Here is a 21,920-nt window from a genome sequence, read left to right as displayed (position 1 = left end):
TGCAACGTTCAGCCAGCCGGTTTTTTGCTAAAGGTTTGCAAACATATTTTGACTGGTAGTTCCCGAAATGGTCAATCGGTTTAATGTGTAGCGTAAAAATCTGTCTTCCGAGACCAGCGTTAGTGACAAACCACTGGCTAAATTTACTCCTAGAAAAAAAACCTGTCCCATCTGCACAGGCGCAACAGACTAAGCAGTAAACCAGCCCCAAGTTCAGTCAGCAAACTTTTCACTAACATTTGCGAAGTATTTGATTGGTTCCCAATGTGACCATTTGGTTTACCGTGAAGCGCATAATCCAGTAGTACTGTGCATGGGTCAATCGTCAGTTTTACAGCGTGTGGCAATAGTAAAATAGTATTAATTTTTTTAACTTCGCAAAAAATCGTAATTCCGTTTCCAAATGTAAATTCTGTTTCACAATGGGAATTCCGTCCGTTTTCCGCTATGGCGGAAAATCACTGGGTCTACTGTGCACATCAAAACAAAATATATTTTTAAAACAAAGGCAATGAGCAGTAATGGACGCTGTATTCATGGGAAACTCAAAGTTTTCCTGAAGAAATTAGCCCATAGAAGCTGAGCTATACATTCAGACACGAAGCAAGAAAATATGAACTGGAGTCTGAGCAACTGTGGCGAAAATAGACGTCGGAAATGAGGGTAGTAAACGTCGCATGCAACGCCTTGCTTTGCAACCACTGAACTCGTTACATTCCGCTACGCTATGATTTGCAGATTTTGTTTACAAGCCTGAAGTTTTCCGAAGTTACATTGTGTTAAAACACTTTAGTTTCTTACGGAATACACCAAGTCTACTATACCAAACACCCATTTGTTACTGCGAACGATGTCAACATAGATTGCTATCAGCTTAGTATGTTTTAATTCCTCGTCATACGGCCTTGGTAAAACATTCCAGATATTTTATTGTGTGGGTCCTATGACAACATAATAATTATAATTTAATTACAACAGTTTGTAATAAAACTAAAACAAGTTCGGTTTCTTTCTTTTGTGTTATTATTGTTTGTATGATATGACAACATGTGTTTAAAGTGCAATTTAAGTAAGTTCTTTTTTTTTTACAAAATTCAGTTGCGGGCCATTCAATAGTTGTATGGGCGAGTTAAAGTGTTGCTGTGAGTGGCCTGATTGGCCAGTCAAAACAAATCCAAAGTGTATACCCTGCATGTCAATTGCAATGCACAATCAATTTGATGAAATGTTTTACTGTGTTCACTTTATTGCCAAAATCAACCAACAAATGTTAATATCCATGCCATTTTCTGTTCTGAAGAGATTAAATGCATGTCGTAATAATGTTGACATTCTTCAGTTACTCCCGTAAAACGGGTTGGGTATAATATCCGCCCGGTCCCCTCCATTATTATTTTTAGTTACGGTTGAGGGTTAGGGTTAAGGTTAAGGTTAGGGTTAGGGTTAGGGCTGGGGTTAGGGCTAGGGTTGGGGTTAGGGTTGGAGTTAAGGTTAGGGGAGGGGGGGGGGGGGGACCCGGGTTGTTTTCAAGATTGACGCCACCAAAACTCTTATACAATGAATCTGCGAAATAGACAAGACTTTCACAGTGACAGCAGTGTAAACAAAATATTTATTTAGGTTTGTGTAATATTATACGCAATTTAATATAGTGCAAAATGACAGTCGTTTATACATTTCCCTATGTATACAAATATTTTTAAAGTGTTCTTATCTTTTCCTCATTTATGCACTTTGTTTTTGGAAAGGTTTTTTAAATTCAATAAAAGTATTTTGATGTCAGGGTTCAATCGTATGCAGATTTCTTAAAAACAAGTCAAACGTAAATAGACCGGTTTATGGGGTAACACTGTTCATGTTTTTTCACGATACTGTGAAAGTTCGATAAATTTTAAACAGCAGTTCTCTATAATTTTTCTGAAAATTATAAAAAAAATATATACATCCATTAATTTCCCAGATTTTAGGGTAGCAAAATTTACCCTCCATACACTCTGGCAGAATCACTAACCCCATATGGCTATAATTATTTAAGTTATTGAATATATTAGTATTATAAAATTAAGGCTGTCAGAATTTGGTAAAGATGTTGCAGTTTTCTTAAAATGATTTTTTAGACAAAGACATATCATTACATTAACTGATGATGGAAAGTATGATCAATGGAATATGGTTGCTATTTTAAGTATCAACTTTTATAGCAGTGTTACATTTTGTCATCTTATTTTCCATAGATGGCAGCCAATCAAGGCCATTATGTGCATCAGAAAATCAAAATAAAAGGCATCAAAAGCAAACAAATCCCTGTATGGATGCAGCGTTAAACCGACAGGAAGCTCACCTTGGATTTTTCTCCTTTCGGCCATAGCTATGAATGCATATATATTAGTAACTGGAGCATGCTATGCTATGCAGGAGGTATCCAGATTAAAGAATATTGTGTACAAACAATAATTTTTTTCTACTCATAAGCAATTCCAGAAAACCCAAGATGGCCGAAACCTAGACTGACCGATTTACAACAATTATAGCGCCTCTAATACAATATAGTGCCTGTATAATATTTAATTTCAACATTATGTAATGATTTTTTAAAAATGTATTTAAACAAAATAACTACAATAATAGTTTTTGAGCCCTCGGCATCATGTCAATAAATATATTAGAAACTAATAACTTGTGCAACCAAAATAACTGGCTCAATAATACTTAATGAAACCGGAAACGTGCATTTAGTTCAGTGCGCATGAACCGATGAAATGTTTACAAGTTTTGACGGCAGAAACAGTAAAATCGGACAGTTACAGTTGTCTCTTGTTTTTTCATCATTTAAAATTATTGTGTTTTTATGACACTTCGAAAATGCACACGGCTGAGTTTGAACACTTTTGTAACTTTTACATCAAATGGAAACTTGCATGGGCCTGACAGGCTGTCATAATCTACAGATCTACACGGTGGTTCTTGGTTTATGTCTCAACAGAATTATTAACCCGGGTAGGCCTACCGTTGTTCGGTCATCTATCATATGTAGAGAATATATGAAGGCTTTTTTGAGCAGGTTGACTTTATGACCCAAATAATTGAAAACAAAAGTTTATGGTTGAGGTTAGGTTTAGGCTACATGTATAGCCTAGGCCTATCCTGAGAATCGGTGAGATCTCTATTGCACAGTGACAGAGCCTTGACTAAGGAATTTTCAGTGGGTAGCAAGCAAAATCAGCGGATCCAGACCTCTCCCAAACAATCGAAATCAAATGTCCAAACCATGATTAGCTGTTGTGCTGTACTAGTAATCCCATGCATGCTAAGGAAGTAACACTAAGAAATAATTTCTAAAATATTACGTGTTGATGCACATCACTATAACAGAACATCTCGATCATCCTCCAAACTGCAGAATGGAAACTGGCCAGTAATATTCAGTTCAAGGGGTAGTTTCGGAAATTGTGTTCTGAGACAAATCCTGTGATAAAATGTCTATCCTGATACAAAGCATCATCAGAATGGTGCACTCCCATTCTAGTTTACAAACAGTAAAATAGGCTCTAGCAGACAGCAGAAAAGTGCCAATAGACACTGTTGTTGCGGTAACCAGTCAATTCGTACCATAGTTATTTGGTCATTTCGTACCCAAGTAATTTAGTACTGTGTCTGTTTGGTTATTTCTTACCAAAGTCATTTCGTACCTCAATCATTTATTGTGCAACTTAGTTGAATGATAGTAAAATATCGAATTACTGGTCTAAAAAATAAACTTTAGGCTAATGCAACTATATTGAAGCCCCACCCCTTAATAAAGAAAGAAAATAAGAACAAGAAAAAGATGATATATTACATTCATCTCCTCACGTTTCCGTTCATCATTATATTAAAGGAACATTCCCGAGTTTGCTGCATTGTAAGATGTTTCTGACTAATAAAATATTTCTACGATTAAACTTACATATTAAATATATTTTCTTGTTTAGAATATCGGTGTCTGTATATTCAATGTGTTTCTGGTCATCTTAATATCTGTAAGAAGCCCAAACTGGATTTTGTCTTCAAATAATTTAGTACGTACGAAAAAATATATTTTAGGAAATAAAATCAAATTTAACTTAGTACAAATATTAGAACGATCAGAAACACGTTTAACATACAGACGCTAATATTTTATGGTGAAAAATATATTTGATATGTAATTACAATCATTAAAAAGTCTCTGTTAGTAGACGACATCTTAAAAATTGCAGCAAACTCAGGAATGTCCCTTTAATTACCAACAAGCACCGTGTGTTAGAATAACATATCAAGATCTTCTAAGACAAGCCGATCTCAGAAAAACCTTGATTTCCCACGAAGACCGTGTGTTACAAGGTATGTTTACACATCAACGTTTATTCGGCAACAATAAAAATAAGAAGTGGCATACCATGACAGAAATAAGATACCGAGTACGAAATGTCTTTGGTACGAAATGACCAAACATTATGGTACGAGATGGTAAAAAGTAGGTATGAAATGACTATGGAACGAAATGACCATAACTATGGTACGAAATGACTTTGGTACGAAATGACTAGTAACCGTTGTTGCCACCCAGTCTCTTTAGTTAATCAAGGCTCTGCCATGTATAAAATAAAATTGATATGTCATGATTAATTAGCCTGATTGTTGGTTATTTCATACCTAATTTTGTCAATGCTCATTTTGTACTGGTGGTCATAGTCATTTCATATCATTACAAAAAGCCATTTTATACCATAGTAATTTCTTACTGTCATAATTACATTGTACATCATCATGTACATGTGTGGTCATTTTATACCATAGTAATTTCTTACTGTCATAATTACATTGTACATCATCATGTACATGTATGGTCATTTTATACCATAGTAATTTCTTACTGTCATAATTACATTGTACATCATCATGTACATGTATGGTCATTTTATACCATAGCATAAAAATAAATTTATCTAATCATATTATAGTGATCGCACAATAAATTGTTATGTCAAGAAATGTATTTATTTGTTGTATTTATAATCTTCCTTGCTCTGGTATATTGTTTTGAACCCATTTTAAAATTAATTTTTATAATATTTCTTTGCTATACAGATTGTAACTGTTAACTGCAAGGGAGCAGTTGCCCTCCCAGAAAATAATCTGTAAAAAATTATAGAAAGTTAAAGAAAATTCTCTTCTTAACTGTTTGAGGAGTTTTAGACTATTGACTACTCAGTTGCCCCCCACTCCCAACAAAAAATCCTAGCTACGGTCCTGCCTGCTGAAATAAGAAGCAGTACTTAACAGACAGGTGTAGGAATTTTAACAAGGGTGTCCAGAGTGGTACATGTACAGTCAAACTTGCCCTAGCAGTCACCTGTTGTAAGCGGCTACTTTTATCCCTTCCAAACAATTTTTAATGTAAATGCACTCATAAATAAGCGGTCATCTGTCTAACGCAGCCACCTAAATCACTAATATACCTGTATTAAGCGGCCACAGTAAATGTTTTCTATTATATAAAAGTGATATTATTTTTAACAACAGTGACAGGGTGCTGCAAATATACAATCTTCACACCTTCAGGAATACTAGTACCCTTTCAGTCCCGACATCTCTACTGTGTATCAATTAAGAAAGTATGACTCTGGAATGCATCTAATTGGCTCTGGGTAGCCTAAGCTTGATATAGGTTGATTCACTTACCATAACAATACACCGCGTGAAGTAGTAATTCAATAATTAAATGGAAAAAGAAAACAAACCAGTCAAATACACACCTGCCAATCAGGAATCACAGGTAGAAGCAACTAACATCATAGACCAATTAACTAAGAAAACACTGTGTATCATTTCAGTACATAGGTTAATGTATGGACAAAACATTGTTAATTATTTCGACTTGTGTAGCAACTTCGACAATGGTATTTTATTTTGTATTGAAAAATAATATATATAGTGCTGGATGTACTTATTGCTGGCTTACTGGGATGTGTATTATTACAGAACATTGCAATGTATGACTATTTATCATCCTGATAAGACCAGGTAGATTGTGTTTCTCTAGTTCTAAGGCTCATTCCTGACGTTACACGTTAAGTATTACGTAACCACCAGCTCGCCAGAGGACGTACTCACTGAGATGGTACAAAATGGCTGCACCTATTATATATAATAGCCGTCACATTTAACCGTTTTATTAATTAACTATATGATTATACTTGTTGATATTAAGCAATAATGTGCATTATATATCGTTGAATATGCATACCAGGCCATATGCCTTAATTGTCCCTTCCCTTTTACTCCCTTGTGTGACTGTTTAAAGACAGGTTTGACTGTAAATGAATCTGGGTACATCTTTCAATTTCGGGCTACCATAACATGTAAACACATAAACAAATTTCCGACCCTGAAAATGTTCTCTGGTAAACCTTTGTTTGTTACTAATTTGTTAGTGGATTTTGGTGGATATTGACTGCAGTATAATCCTGACGAGTCTCTGTCAGCTCTTATGTCTGTGTGTTGTATTTGTATCTGAACATCTTGCATGTACAGTCTGTAGGTCGAGGTTTTTAAAAAATCTTTCTTGTTGATTATTTTATTTGTTATAAGATATTTTCAGGCAGGTCGTAAAGATGACTTTTCGGAGTGGGTCTGGAGATGACCTCAACCTCAGTCTGACGGGATCTCAGATTGTCACACCAGGAAAACGATCTTCGTCATCTCACCTCAAGAGACCAAACTCACTGGTCGATGTCCGGACGTCCAAGGTGAGTGCACCTTATATAGCAGGGCTTCCAGAATTTTTATAAAATCCACTAGGCATGGGATCAGTAATTAAAAAAAATTACTAGCCACTATTAAAAATCCACTAGCCCTACTTTACTTTAGATAAATCTTAAAAACAGTAGGATTGGTAGGTGGGAGATGGGGCAGGATATTCGTATTTACAAATAAACTTAAATGCAGCATTTGACCACTTTTTCACTAGCCAATGGACATGGTAATAGTAGTTATTTACTAGCCTAACATTGAATATCACTAGCCACGGGAGTTGGGCTTCCAACCTCTGAATTTTTCACAGTAAATCACAATTTGTAAACCATTCAATGTTCACTTGATTTTTTTGTTTGTTTGTTTAATGTCACTTTCAGTTAAAGCTAATATTATAACTTGAGTTTTAAATTCCCCCCCCCCCAAAGTTTTCCATTGTTTTCATATACACGTGTACTGTAGTCTGAGGCATGGTGATGAGTTTTTAGAAAAATCTTCCTTTTTATGTTAAAATGTAAATTTTTGGATGAAGTGAACCATTAACATAGTTTATCAGGCTTCTGAAAATGCTAAATGTGCACAGAAACAAATTCTGTTCAAATCTGTAAAAGTCCTGTCTGTAATAAAATGATTACAATGTTATGATGTCTTAAACTTAATAAAAATTGGGTTACACAATTTTTAAAGTCTTCCTTGTAAAAGCAGTTTTGAATATTAATGTGGTAAAATGTTTTGCTATTGCTTTTTATAACAAAACAAAAACACTTTATTTTTTCAGTCATCAAATCATAAATACACATCTGGTTGTGAGAGTGATGCAGAAAAACGAATGTCCAGCCGAACAAGAAATCTGAGTATGCCAACTTTTATGCATTTTTGTTTGAAATACCAGTTAGCAAAGAAAAGAAAAAAAGAGCTAAGAAAGGGTATGTGCTTAATAATACCTCAGAACATGTTCACTTGTAAAGCATTATAAGTAAAGACTTTACTATTTGAGTAGATATAAAAACAGCCTGCAAATTGATTAAGTACCACATAAGACTTGAGAAGATGTGACAGCCTGTTGTAACAATTTATAAGTGTTGTAGGATTAAGTACTTCACTTTGGTGGGTGAGATGAGCCTCAGGAGGAGAGCACTTGTCTGAAGTGCAGTGGATTGCAGGATCAATCCTTTTCGGTGGACACAAGTGTTTCCCTGCCCCAATAGGTGCTCCAAGACTGGTACATCGAAGGCTGTGGGTTTGTACTATCTTATCAATAGGAACGTGACACACCATGAAAACGCAAATCAGATATTTTGCATATTTTGTTGTAATTAATGAAAAATAGATTTATTGGACTTAAAATAACAATTTATGAGAGGAAGCCATTGATTGGTACTTTTGTCTGGGTTTTAATCCTGGGTTTTTTTTCTCGTTACACATACAATAGCAGAAACACAAAAAATGGTGTGAAATGCATTCACATCATGCTGCATGCAATGCACGTGAAATGATAACTGGCCATGTTTCCATGTGAATGTATCTCATGAATACCAGTCATTAATGTCATATTACATTATCCATCAATTCATTAATAGTTTGTCATTATTTGCAATGAAAAGTGGTTTTTGCATTTTCATTGTGTGTCAGTATACATTTACAATGCTTAAACACCTGTGTTTAAGAAAAAAAGGCTTTCTGAATTCAGCCTATTATTAAGTTTTATCGGTTGAATACCTGAGTTAGATTGAAAACAGCGTTTTGTTTTGTGATTTCCAAGGTTCTGGAATGCCACCTGCCAGTCAAAGAAGTGTGTCAAGTGCAGGAACCGCTTCGGCTCGGAACTCCACCAGAAAACCAAAGACGAAGGAGTGAGTTTGTCATCAACACTGACATTATAAAAGTTGGAATGTTTTGTCATTTTTATAGTCGGCATTCATTGTTTCTAAAATAAACAAGTGTATCCTTCCCCCTCCCCCCAGGTAACTCAAACCATAAAACAAATCTTTTATTTACTGTATTTCACGGACCTGGGGTAGAAACCTACCTAACCCCCTCCCAGCTGAAAGCACTTTTTTTTTCAATAATGTATTTGTCATCTTGAATTTTACTTCTAGAATGCAAGATATTGCATTTCTGTACATCTATTCTTTTAAATTTCCCCTGAACCCCAGTGGAAACGGGTGCTTCATGCTCTCAACCTCCTTCCCCACCCCCCAGTTAACAGGCTTTCACCAAACCTGAAAAAAAGGTGAATTTGGAAAGACATCCCATCCCTTTCATGACTCTGCATCTGTGGCATTCATGATGTCTGGCTTTGCCAGCCATACTCTGGACACCCTTTCCTGAATGAGGGCAGGACATAGCTTAGTGGTAAAGCGCTCGCTCGATGAGCGGTCGGTCTGGGTTCGATCCCCGTCGATGGGCCCATTTTGCTATTTCTCATTCCAGCCAATGCAGCACGACTGATATATCAAAGGCCGTGGTATGTACTACCCTGTGTGGGATTGTGCATATAAAAGATCCCTTGCTGCTAATTGAAAAGAGTAGCCTATGAAGTGGCGACAGCTGGGTTCCTCTCTCAACCATATGTCTGACACCATATAACCGTAAATAAAATGTATTGAGTGTGTTGTTAAATAAAACATTTCTTTCTTTTCCTTTCCTGAACATGCACCTGCATTGTATGGATAACCATGAACAAGTTTGTCCAATAAAGTTGTGAATATTTACATGTTTAGAGGTGATAGAGTTATACCCTGTAAATCAGGAAAATAACGTGTCATAATATTGTGTTGGAACAGTTACACACTTAAACAGGTTTTCAAAAATCCCATCGCCCGACGCCCGTGTCAAGTGGAATTTTCATGCCGGGCAAATAATTATGTTAACTGCATATGCCCGATGACAAGTGACTAATGTAACATCTAACATCTTTTTAAAATTTTGTTACAAATCTCGGTAAAACCTTTAGAAAGAGTTCCGATCATGCGAGCATTTACATAGCTGTAAGGAGAACTCACCCTAATCCTAAATGCTGGAACGATCGGAACTCTTGACAATGTGTTGACACACCAAAACGGAAAACAATGTGTTGAAAAGTTTGATAACAACTTTAGAGTTATTCCCCTTTTACTATCAACTAAGATCGGTAATTTCTGCCACTGAACGTTCGACTGAATTCATACAAGCAATCGGTTCGATGATCTTCAAACTTAGAAATAACATCCAATACGCTTTTAAGAGCTCTCATATAAAAATAAAGTATACATGCCTTGTGTGTGCAATCATAATGTTTAATACTTGCAAACATGGTAAATGAGGTGGGATACAGTTTAAAATTGACATATTCAAATTAAATTAGACATTAACGTGGTTCTGGAATCTGCTCTGCAAATGAACGGGGGCGTAAAGCAAGTTTATAATTTCCGAGTTACCTTGAACAGAGCATAAATATTATGAACTGTTTTCTTATAAAAGTTGCAAGACATTTTAATTTAGATATAATAAACCTTGTAGCAGAATATACTTAATGTGTTTGTTTTTTCGTACTTTACAAATGTAAATCTACGTTCGTGTAAAATTAACGGGTAAGGTGAAGTTATATTTCATTAGCCCTAGGTCATAATCGCGATGGTGCGATGCCCTCTAAACATACATGACTATATTCTCTTTTTTTCTGCTTTATTAATAGTTTTTAACAAATAAATTATGCTCAATAAGTTAAAAATACAAGGCTGCAATCGATGTACACCCCCTTCCCGGCTGTTGTTTACCAAGCCTGAACTATTTAACAACATAACATAGCTAATGTTTACTTTGAGCCCAGCCACAACTGTTTGCGAGAGACATTGCCAGAGAAGTGTTTTGGGCACAAAATGTTAAATAATATACACACAATAATGACACATGGGCCAAAATCCCTAAACATTTTTGAACCAATACCAGCCATAAAAGAATGGCTCACGAGTGGAAAGGGATCTCACAACATCGACGGCCATACAAGTGGTCACTAAGGCATACATCGACACAATAATTATATTTAGATGAACAAGTGGACACTACCAAACAAATAAAGTTTAAATCAACAAATGGACACTATTTAAAAATAAAATTTAAATCAACAAATAGAGAAGACAGTTGATACTACTGGACAGACATATACATTTAATACTTCCTAGGTAAGTTGTAACCTATTGGCAAAATTCTTTATTTGTGCAATTAAACCAATTACTTTCAAGATTATTACACTATTAAGCACTGTATTAAATTAAATAGGAGTAACACAGTTGGTTACCTTAAGAAGTATGGGCAAGTCAAAAAATATATGGAGCAAGTGAATATCTGATTGGTACTTGCCCTGTGGCAAGTAATTTTTTTGAAATGTTTTGAACCCCTTTTAAATGCATATTTTTATTAATGCATCTTGTAAATGCAACTTTAAAAGATCACACACTGCAAACCAGAAGTACTGAGTAGTTTTCACTAAATATCAGTTAATTTTATCTCTAGTCAATTAAACAAATGAGTTGGCATTTGTTTTGACATTTTAACCAGTAATAGAATGTTTTGTTATTTGTTGGTGGAGGATACACAGTCTGTCTAAGATCGATTCCCATCAGAGGGCCCATTGGGCTATTTCTTCTTACAGCCAGTCCACCAAGACTGGTATATCACAGGATGTGGGATGGTGCATATGAAAGATCCCTTGCTATCAATGAAAAAATAAAGTGGGTTTCCTGTTTAAGGCTATATGTCAAAATTATCAAGTGTCTGACATCCAATAGCTGATGAGATACTCACTGTGTATTTATGTGTTTTTTTTAGATGTTTGTCTTCTTGTTTTGTATTTTATTCTTGGTGGTGTTATTGATTATCCATCAAGTAATTATTGCAATTAAATATTGCTTGCATTTTTTGCATAAATATCTTGCTCACATTAGTTTTGTGATTTACTGCTTTCAATTTTATTTTTAATCTCTTTTGATTTTCTTATTACAGGACTGACTTCTTGGCCTTGTTTGAGAGTTCGCACCAGCCAAAGATACGCAGTCGGCCAGTGTCGGCCTCCAGCATAAAAAACAAAAAACCGGCAGTAAATGCATCTAAACTTCTGTGGGAGCAGTCGGTAAGGGAAAATACCTAACAGTAAATGTCATTTTCAGTAATTGAGACTTGCAATGAAATACTGACTCGTTCTTTGTCAAGAGTAAAATCAAGGTGAACTGAAGATCACTCGCGTTAAATGATGCTAGGCGAGTGATCGTATAAAGTTTCAAATAAAATCTATTAATTTTTAATACGCACTGATCAATTTGCAGTTGTCCTAAACCTTCCATGTCAGCGTGGAATGGAGCGAGAGTGATTACAGGCCTCTCCCGGTAAAACTGAAGCAATAATTCAACGTTGATACAATTAGAAAACTGTTATATGATTCTGTTACAAGAACTAGAAAACGTTTTGAGGTGAAAGGGATACATTGATATTGGCATGTTGTAGCCTTAGTGACTGTCCTCAAGTTGACCAGTTATGCTGAATACGTTTTGACAACAAACCGTGTTTAAATTCTCATCAGTATTCACTGTATCTCTCATTTCACTCACACATGTCAAAGATATTATTTTTATTACAGTCACAGGGTAGAAAATCAACCGGTGTTCCAAATAGTTCTCGGAGTAATACCACGTTAGATACCACGTTAGATACCGACCGTACCGAACCTCATAATATCTTCCGTCCAGAGACAGTGAGCAGCAGTTCCGACGAGGAGGACATCGAGGAGAGTCTGTCTCGCTCCATCAACAAACTGCAGAGTCTTCAGAACCAGCTGTCTGGCGTGAACCGAAACAACTCATCTCACGATGACGGCGACGTCCTCAACAGCCAGCGATCGGACACCACTCCGAGGAGCACGCCGCTTGTAAACAGCATCGCCAATAACATGACGAGCCAGGGCCTGCTGCCAAGGTCCAGACCCTCGCTGTCGTCAATGGAGAACTCGTATCAAAATATCAAACCCAAAGCCCCGGTGAACCAGGTGAGGAAGTCTACCCCGAACCAGGTAGCTAATCATCAAGTGAATGACATTTCCAAATCCTCGTCCAATCAGGTCGGCCTGAATGTGGCGGAGGATTACATTAAGACGTTGAATAGCTCGGCAGTGAAGATCCAGCTGTGGTTTCGCCGGCACCGGAAGCGGAGGCTGGCATGCGAGGCCGCTCTCAAGAGGATGCTTGATCACAAGAGACAGGAGCGGGAGGATAAACAGCAGGACGACAAGAGACTTTCATTGCTGGAGAATGGCACCGCGGAGCAGAGTGTCGATAGGAAACAGATGAGAGAAGAACGAGCTAAAAGGGTTCGACAACAAGCAATACAGGTAAGAATAGTTACATTTGAGTAAACGGTAGGAGGAGGGGTGTTGTGATCATGTTATTGATTGTATAAATTACTGTAGAAAGTCATTATGTGCAGCTCGAACTGTGCTATGTTCATTTATAAGATTGAATTAATTTAATCATACCTCAGCAAAGTAGACTGTGAATGTACAATAGACAATAATTCAAAACTGAAATCATTACTCTAATTTAATTGTTCTTGGAAGTACAATAGTTGCATTCATTATAATAATAATTTAGTTTGAGCCTGTTTTTAAAATGTGTAGAGATTTTCTTTGCAGGTTATTAAAAAGCATCTAATTTAAACATAATTTTATCAATGAAATATAGATGTTGCCAATTTGCATAAATCATTTAGTTAATTTGGCAATGTCCAGAGTGAATCCTGATTAACAAGTGAGTTTTCTTTGTAGTTTGAATATTAGTGATTCAGAATTAATCAAATTTTAACTTATGTAATATATGAGATCAATTTCACTGAAATATTAAACTTAAATGTAGGTGTGTCTGTTTTCTAACTAGGACCTTCACAAGAGACGGGAGGAGAGAAGGGAGAGTGTGAAACAGAAGGCCGAACAGGAAGTGGCCTATCTCCAGGCTAGTGGTAAGATCACCAAGAATCCGTCCAAGGCGAGGATGATGGGCAGTAAGAAACCAGGCAAGTCTGATGTTAAGAAGGACGCGTCGCGAGAAACTGCAACACCTGAGGAGAGTCCACGCAACAGGCTCGATACGCCACAAGTCACATCAGAGGTGAACTATCTGTCTATTATTTCTCACACTGCTTCACGTGAAATACTGTTTACGTACAGTGTGGGTGTGGATCATTTTTGGCATGCTTCCATCAGGGAACGTGGACACAATCCCTGCCTTCACCAAAGGCTTCTATCCAATCTAGGCACTTATTGCTGTATATGCTCTGTTTTAAATACTCTTACAAATGTTCAAAAATTGATTACAATTTGGAGGCAATATAATTATACTGATGGAAAGAAATAAGGGAATGCATGGAATTTCAGACCCAATTTAACACACTGCTAGAGTAGTTATGTCTGTAATAACCTATAGAGGTGTGATGTGGAATTTAACACACTGCTAGAGTAGTTATGTCTGTAATAACATACAGAGATGTGATACATGTGTGATTTAAGACACTGCTAGAGTAGTTATGTCTGTAATAACCTACAGAGGTGTGATGTGGAATTTAACACACTGCTAGAGTAGTCATGTCTGTAATAACCCACAGAGGTGTAATGTGGAATTTAACAAACTGCTAGAGTAGTTATGTCTGTAATAACCTATAGAGATGTGATACATGTGTGATTTAACACACTGCTAGAGTAGTTATGTCTGTAATAACATACATAGATGTCATACATGTGTGATTTAACACACTGCTAGAGTAATTATGTCTGTAATAACATACAGAGATGTGATACATGTGTGATTTAACACACTGCTAGAGTAGTTATGTCTGTAATAACCTACAGAGGTGTGATGTGGAATTTAACACACTGCTAGAGTAGTTATGTCTGTAATAACCCACAGAGGTGTGATGTGGAATTTAACAAACTGCTAGAGTAGTTATGTCTGTAATATCCTATAGAGATGTGATACATGTGTGATTTAACACACTGCTAGAGTAGTTATGTCTGTAATAACATACATAGATGTGATACATGTGTGATTTAACACACTGCTAGAGTAATTATGTCTGTAATAACATACAGAGATGTGATATGAGATTTAACACACTGCTAGAGTAATTATGTCTGTAATAACATACAGAGATGTGATACATGTGTGATTTAACACACTGCTAGAGTAGTTATGTCTGTAATAACCTACAGAGGTGTGATGTGGAATTTAACACACTGCTAGAGTAGTTATGTCTGCAATAACCCACAGAGGTGTGATGTGGAATTTAACAAACTGCTAGAGTAGTTATGTCTGTAATAACATATAGAGATGTGATACATGTGTGATTTAACACACTGCTAGAGTAATTATGTCTGTAATAACTTACAGAGATGTGATACATGTGTGATTTAACACACTGCTAGAGTAGTTATGTCTGTAATAACATACAGAGATGTCATATGAGATTTAACACACTGCTAGAGTAGTTATGTCTGTAATAACATACAGAGATGTGATATGAAATTTAACACACTGCTAGAGTAGCTATGTCTGTAATAACATGCAGAGATGTGATGTGGGATTTAACACACTGCTAGAGTAGCTATGTCTGTAATAACATACAGAGATGTGATGTGGAATTTAACAAACTGCTAGAGTAGATATGTCTGTAATAACCTATAGAGATGTGATACATGTGTGATTTAACACACTGCTAGAGTAGTTATGTCTGTAATAACATACATAGATGTGATACATGTGTGATTTAACACACTGCTAGAGTAATTATGTCTGTAATAACATACAGAGATGTGATACATGTGTGATTTAACACACTGCTAGAGTAGTTATGTCTGTAATAACCTACAGAGGTGTGATGTAGAATTTAACACACTGCTAGAGTAGTTATGTCTGCAATAACCCACAGAGGTGTGATGTGGAATTTAACAAACTGCTAGAGTAGTTATGTCTGTAATAACATATAGAGATGTGATACATGTGTGATTTAACACACTGCTAGAGTAGTTATGTCTGTAATAACATACATAGATGTGATACATGTGTGATTTAACACACTGCTAGAGTAATTATGTCTGTAATAACATACAGAGATGTGATACATGTGTGATTTAACACACTGCTAGAGTAGTTATGTCTGTAATAACATACAGAGATGTGATGTGGAATTTAACAAACTGCTAGAGTAGTTATGTCTGTAATAACCTATAGAGATGTGATACATGTGTGATTTAACACACTGCTAGAGTAGTTATGTCTGTAATAACATACATAGATGTGATACATGTGTGATTTAACACACTGCTAGAGTAATTATGTCTGTAATAACATACAGAGATGTGATACATGTGTGATTTAACACACTGCTAGAGTAGTTATGTCTGTAATAACATACAGAGATGTCATATGAGATTTAACACACTGCTAGAGTAGTTATGTCTGTAATAACATACAGAGATGTGATATGAAATTTAACACACTGCTAGAGTAGCTATGTCTGTAATAACATGCAGAGATGTGATGTGGGATTTAACACACTGCTAGAGTAGCTATGTCTGTAATAACATACAGAGATGTGATGTGGAATTTAACAAACTGCTAGAGTAGTTATGTCTGTAATAACCTATAGAGATGTGATACATGTGTGATTTAACACACTGCTAGAGTAGTTATGTCTGTAATAACATACAGAGATGTGATACATGTGTGATTTAACACACTGCTAGAGTAGTTATGTCTGTAATAACCTACAGAGGTGTGATGTGGAATTTAACACAGAGGTGTGATGTGGAATTTAACTGCTAGAGTAGTTATGTCTGTAATAACATATAGAGATGTGATACATGTGTGATTTAACACACTGCTAGAGTAGTTATGTCTGTAATAACATATAGAGATGTGATACATGTGTGATTTAACACACTGCTAGAGTAGTTATGTCTGTAATAACATACATAGATGTGATACATGTGTGATTTAACACACTGCTAGAGTAGTTATGTCTGTAATAACATACAGAGATGTCATATGAGATTTAACACACTGCTAGAGTAGTTATGTCTGTAATAACATACAGAGATGTGATATGAAATTTAACACACTGCTAGAGTAGCTATGTCTGTAATAACATGCAGAGATGTGATGTGGGATTTAACACACTGCTAGAGTAGCTATGTCTGTAATAACATACAGAGATGTGATGTGGGATTTAACACACTGCTAGAGTAGCTATGTCTGTAATAACATACAGAGATGTGATGTGGGATTTAACACACTGCTAGAGTAGTTATGTCTGTAATAACATACAGAGATGTGAGTTGGGATTTAACACACTGCTAGAGTAGTTATCTGTAATAACATACAGAGATGTGATACATGTGTGATTTAACACACTGCTAGAGTAGTTATGTCTGTAATAACCTATAGAGGTGTGATGTGGAATTTAACACACTGCTAGAGTAGTTATGTGTGTAATAACATAATTTCAGACCCAATTTAACACACTGCTAGAGTAGTTATGTCTGTAATAACCTATAGAGGTGTGATGTGGAATTTAACACACTGCTAGAGTAGTTATGTCTGTAATAACATACATAGATGTGATACATGTGTGATTTAACACACTGCTAGAGTAGTTATGTCTGTAATAACATACAGAGATGTGATGTGGAATTTAACACACTGCTAGAGTTGTTACGTCTGTAATCAAATACAAAGATCAGTGTTTCCCCCAGGATTTTTGTTCAGAGGGTTGGCAAAATAGTTTGATGTTAACTGTGCCCCAAAGGGTGCGAAAATGCTAGCGGAGTTCGGGGGCATGCTCCCCAGTAATGTTTTTTAAAATTTCCAGTTATTTTTAGATGCATTATGGAATACATGAGGGTGTCATGTACACTTATAGAAGGAGATATTTTAAGATAGATTTTAATAATAATGTTTATTATTATTAAATATTTGCATAATATCAAAACAATAATTGGAAAAAGAAGTATAAAAGTATTAGACTATGCACAAACAGATAATACATATTACTGATCTATTTATCTTAAAGTAAAACCCATGTCTTCTAAAAAAAATTAAAATTCCACTAACCATGGTATTGGTGATTTTAAAAATTAATTAACCATGATTGAATATTCATTAGCCCTACTTCTGTATGTATATCAGGGGTTCTAGAATTAAAAAAAAAAGATTTCCCATACCGACCAATGGATAATTTTTTTTACTGGTCATGATAAAAAATTCACCTGCTAAAATATAATCACTCAGTGGTAAAACAAATTAAAAAAAGTAAATATTTGTTTTATATATGTAGGTACATTTTTAAATTTGTGTTAATTCATCATATAATGCACTTAAAAATAATTTCTTTCAAGTCTTGCAAATTTAATTATGTAATGTTTAAACTATAATTTAAAAAACAACAACACAAAAAAAACCCAGACCAAACAAAAAACACATTTGGAAGTTCATAAAACAATATGGTTATGTGCAACCTTTAAAAAACAAACATGATCTGATGAGACTGGTCACCATTTATTTTGTTAAGTCTGCACTGTGTTAGAGTAACAACTGTTTGGGTACCAGTCACTTAGTAGACTGTAGTTAAAGGAAAATTGCATCAAAATGACTGCAACATTTTGTTAAATTGGACTTTAATAAAATTACATCTGTAAGTATATTCATTTCAGGGATGGGGCATAGATTACTGGTGACCATATATTCATTAGTGAACTGTTGCATGTGAAAGGAAATCAAAAGTATTGACTTGTAGATCCGTTTTCCTTTTAACATATGATCGATGTTGGTTGATTTAAAAAAAGAAATTTTTCATTCGATCATCATCATGATGGTTTATTTGTTTTCCCCTCACTGGCCACCGGGCTCTAACAATGTACATATTTGTGGAATACTAGTATATTTATGACTACTAGCATTTGCATTTTATTTAATCATGGAAGTGAACTCGTCCCCAATTGTTACGGTTCCGGTAAAGAAATTCACGGGGTCAGTGTGGGGTCCTTCCGGCCCCTAGGGGAAACACTGAAAGATGTGATGTGGAATTTAACACACTGCTAGAGTAGTTACGTCTGTAATAACATACAGAGATGTGATATGAGATTTAACACACTGCTAGAGTTGTTATGTCTGTATAATAACATACAGAGAAGTGATGTGTGATTTAACACACTGCTAGAGTAGTTATGTCTGTAATAACATACAGAGATGTGATATGAGATTTAATACACTGCTAGAGTAGTTAAGTCTGTAATAACATACAGAGATGTGATATGAGATTTAATACACTGCTAGAGTAGTTAAGTCTGTAATAACATACAGAGATGCAGAGTATGACAAATATTTTGAAAAGTCGCTAGCCACAGGGCTAGTGGGTTTGTGAAAACCACTAGCCCACCAAGATAAAGCACTAGCCCAAATTCCTGATCAATTATAACTGGATTTTTATCTAATTTTTGTAACATTACACATTTACGAGTATAACAGTAAAATAAAACAAACACTTAAATCATGTTGTAACTTTCAGTTTTTTGTCGTGTCGTACGTTTTGTCTTTTGTCAAGTCGCTGGGTGAGTGCAAGAATGTTGTATATACAAAATTCCCATTTTAAGAAAACGAGCATTAAAAAATAATATCGCTGGGTCAGTGCAAAAATGTAGTATATACAAAATGTTGATAAATAAGGTCTTAATTTTCACAATGTAATGGACCCTATATGTGCATGTGCGGTTACCATTAAAGTAAATTGTTTTCCTGATTGCCGATAACCACATGTCAGCTAAGTGTTAAATTAGAAAACAATAGGTAAATAAAACAAACACTGAAATTCAAAGCATGGCTGGGGTTTACTTGATTGAGATTAACCTGTCGTCGCGATTGGTGATTTCCAAGTTCTTAGCCTAAAACATACGTGCGAGATTAACTACCACGTGACGTGTCTAACCAATCAAAACACGCATGTCATTAGACTTTATTTCCTGTGCCAGAAACTTGAAAGGGAAAGGTAAACAATGCATGCTGTAACTGTGATGATGTAGAGATAGCATGTTACTGCAGTTTGCAGACCTAGCTCAAGTGGATTATTATTATATACTGATTGCGTTGTTGATATTATTCGATGACAAACGTCACAATCAAATTTATTAAACGAAATTTCAGCCGAGAGAAAAAGAAAGAAAAAAAAACACCCCACGATCGAGCGATGACGAGAGGAGGGGGGAAACCACTAGCCCGCAGGGGCTAGTGGTTTTGCGTTTCTCACTAGCCCGAACTTAAAAACCACTAGCCACGGGCGTCGGGCGTCGAACTCTGAGAGATGTGATCTGAGATTTAATACACTGCTAGAATAGTTATGTCTGTAATAAAATACAGAGATGTGATGTTAGATTTAGCACACTGCTAGAGTAGTTATGTCTTTAATAACATACAGAGATGTGATGTGGGATTTAACACACTGCTAGAGTAGTTATGTCTGTAATAACCTACAGAGGTGTGATGTGGGATTTAACACTGCTAGAGTAGTTATGTCTGTAATAACCTACAGAGATGTGATGTGGGATTTAACACACTGCTAGAGTACCGTATTTGACCGGAAATAAGCCCAGGGGGCCAAGACAACTCATTGTGAGCTTAGCATGGGGTGGGCTTATTCCCAGACAAGGGGCCAGTTTTGTTGAGAAAAAAAAGAAGATAATAATTAAAATAAATAATAATAATTAAATGAACTAGGAAGAAAACAAAAAACGTTCAGTAGCATATCTATTAATTAGTGTTCCATTTGTTATTAATAAATAATAATTGTTTATTAATTAAATTGTGGGTTTTTTACTAGTATCTAATTATCAGAAACACACCTTCTATGTTACAATTACTTACCAGTGAGGTTTATTTACATCCAAAATTTAATGCTGAGAAGACTTAAAACAACATCAATTAACAACAAACTCAATAGTGTATACACACGTTTCTGACACAGGCAGCTAGCTTACACTACAAAAAATTGTCAATCTAAGGTCATTGTTCTTAGCCAATCAGAATATGGTATTTACTTAATTAGCATTAACTGCGGACCTGGTGTGGTGGTAAAAATAGACATTAGTTCATACTTGGGCTTGGATACTTCAAAGAAATACTGCAGGCATGAAATTGAAAACAATGTTACACACTGTTATTGTCAGACTGCTAAATCTCACTGGTGGTAAAATATTGTGTTACATTTGTGTTTAATTATCTGCAGGAGGTATGACCTTTTAAATGAACTTTGAGCAAACTTGCAATTTCGTGTTATTTATAAGGTGACGAAGTTGGGGGTGGGCTTATTTACGAATCAGGGCCTAATTTCTTAAATGCTATCAAAACGGAGGGGGGCTTATTCAAAGACATGGTCTTATTTCCGGTCAAATACGGTAGTTAATAACATACAGAGATGTGATGTGAGATTTACCACACTGCTAGAGTTGTTATGTCTGTAATAACATACAGAGATGTGATGTGGAATTTAACACACTGCTAGAGTAGTTAATAACATATAGAGATGTGATGTTTGATTTAACACACTGCTAGAGTAGTTATGTCTGTAATAACATACAGAGATGTGATGTGAGATTTAATACACTGCTAGAGTAATTAAGTCTGTAATAACATACAGAGATGTGATGTGAGATTTAATACACTGCTAGAGTAGTTAAGTCTGTAATAACACACACAGATGTGATATGAGATTTAACACACTGCTAGAGTAGTTACGTCTGTAATAACACACAGATGTGATATGAGATTTAACACGCTGCTAGAGTAGTTATGTCTGTAATAACACACAGATGTGATATGAGATTTAATACACTGCTAGAGTAGTTATGTTTGTAATAACATATAGATATGTGATATGAGATTTAATACACTGCTAGAGTAGTTATGTCTGTAATAACACACAGAGATGTGATACATCTGAGATTGACTGTCAGTAACACAGTTATATTGTATTGTGTTATTCCTGGTTAATCTGCTGCAATTGGTTTAAATAAAATTGTGTTTTATTGGTGATTGGTATGTTCCGTATCAGTAGATGTGTTGTCCAGCAATGTAGTAGGT

At 35.5% G+C, this 21,920-nt stretch overlaps 2 protein-coding genes across 5 annotated transcripts in view; one reads left to right on the top strand and one right to left on the bottom strand.

Moving 5' to 3' along the window:
- Window positions 1-2,531, bottom strand: part of LOC121378270 (CCR4-NOT transcription complex subunit 3-like) — a 39,923-nt gene extending 37,392 nt beyond the window's left edge. Inside the window, exon 1 of one of the 2 annotated variants that reach the window (XM_041506352.1) lies at window positions 2,342-2,531. In XM_041506352.1, coding sequence (XP_041362286.1) covers window positions 2,342-2,366 — 25 coding nt within the window. In that variant the 5' untranslated portion in view covers window positions 2,367-2,531. The remainder of the gene's footprint in view (window positions 1-2,341) is intronic. The other variant, XM_041506353.1, reaches the window with a different exon arrangement.
- Window positions 2,532-2,762: 231 nt separating this feature from the next.
- Window positions 2,763-21,920, top strand: part of LOC121378331 (centrosomal protein of 131 kDa-like) — a 52,662-nt gene continuing 33,504 nt past the window's right edge. The window contains exons 1-7 of one of the 3 annotated variants that reach the window (XM_041506450.1): window positions 2,763-2,997; window positions 6,627-6,770; window positions 7,553-7,628; window positions 8,537-8,627; window positions 11,758-11,884; window positions 12,389-13,135; window positions 13,677-13,907. In XM_041506450.1, the coding sequence (XP_041362384.1) occupies window positions 6,636-6,770; window positions 7,553-7,628; window positions 8,537-8,627; window positions 11,758-11,884; window positions 12,389-13,135; window positions 13,677-13,907 (1,407 nt within the window). In that variant the 5' untranslated portion in view covers window positions 2,763-2,997; window positions 6,627-6,635. Of the gene's footprint in view, window positions 2,998-6,612; window positions 6,771-7,552; window positions 7,629-8,536; window positions 8,628-11,757; window positions 11,885-12,388; window positions 13,136-13,676; window positions 13,908-21,920 lie in introns of all 3 variants that reach the window. The other 2 variants (XM_041506449.1, XM_041506448.1) reach the window with 2 other exon arrangements.

The sequence above is a fragment of the Gigantopelta aegis genome, chromosome 8 (assembly GCF_016097555.1).
Source record: "Gigantopelta aegis isolate Gae_Host chromosome 8, Gae_host_genome, whole genome shotgun sequence".
Lineage (NCBI taxonomy): Eukaryota > Metazoa > Mollusca > Gastropoda > Neomphalida > Peltospiridae > Gigantopelta > Gigantopelta aegis.
The sequence above is the reverse complement of the archived record's forward strand: the minus strand, read 5'-3'. Positions and strand labels throughout refer to the sequence as shown.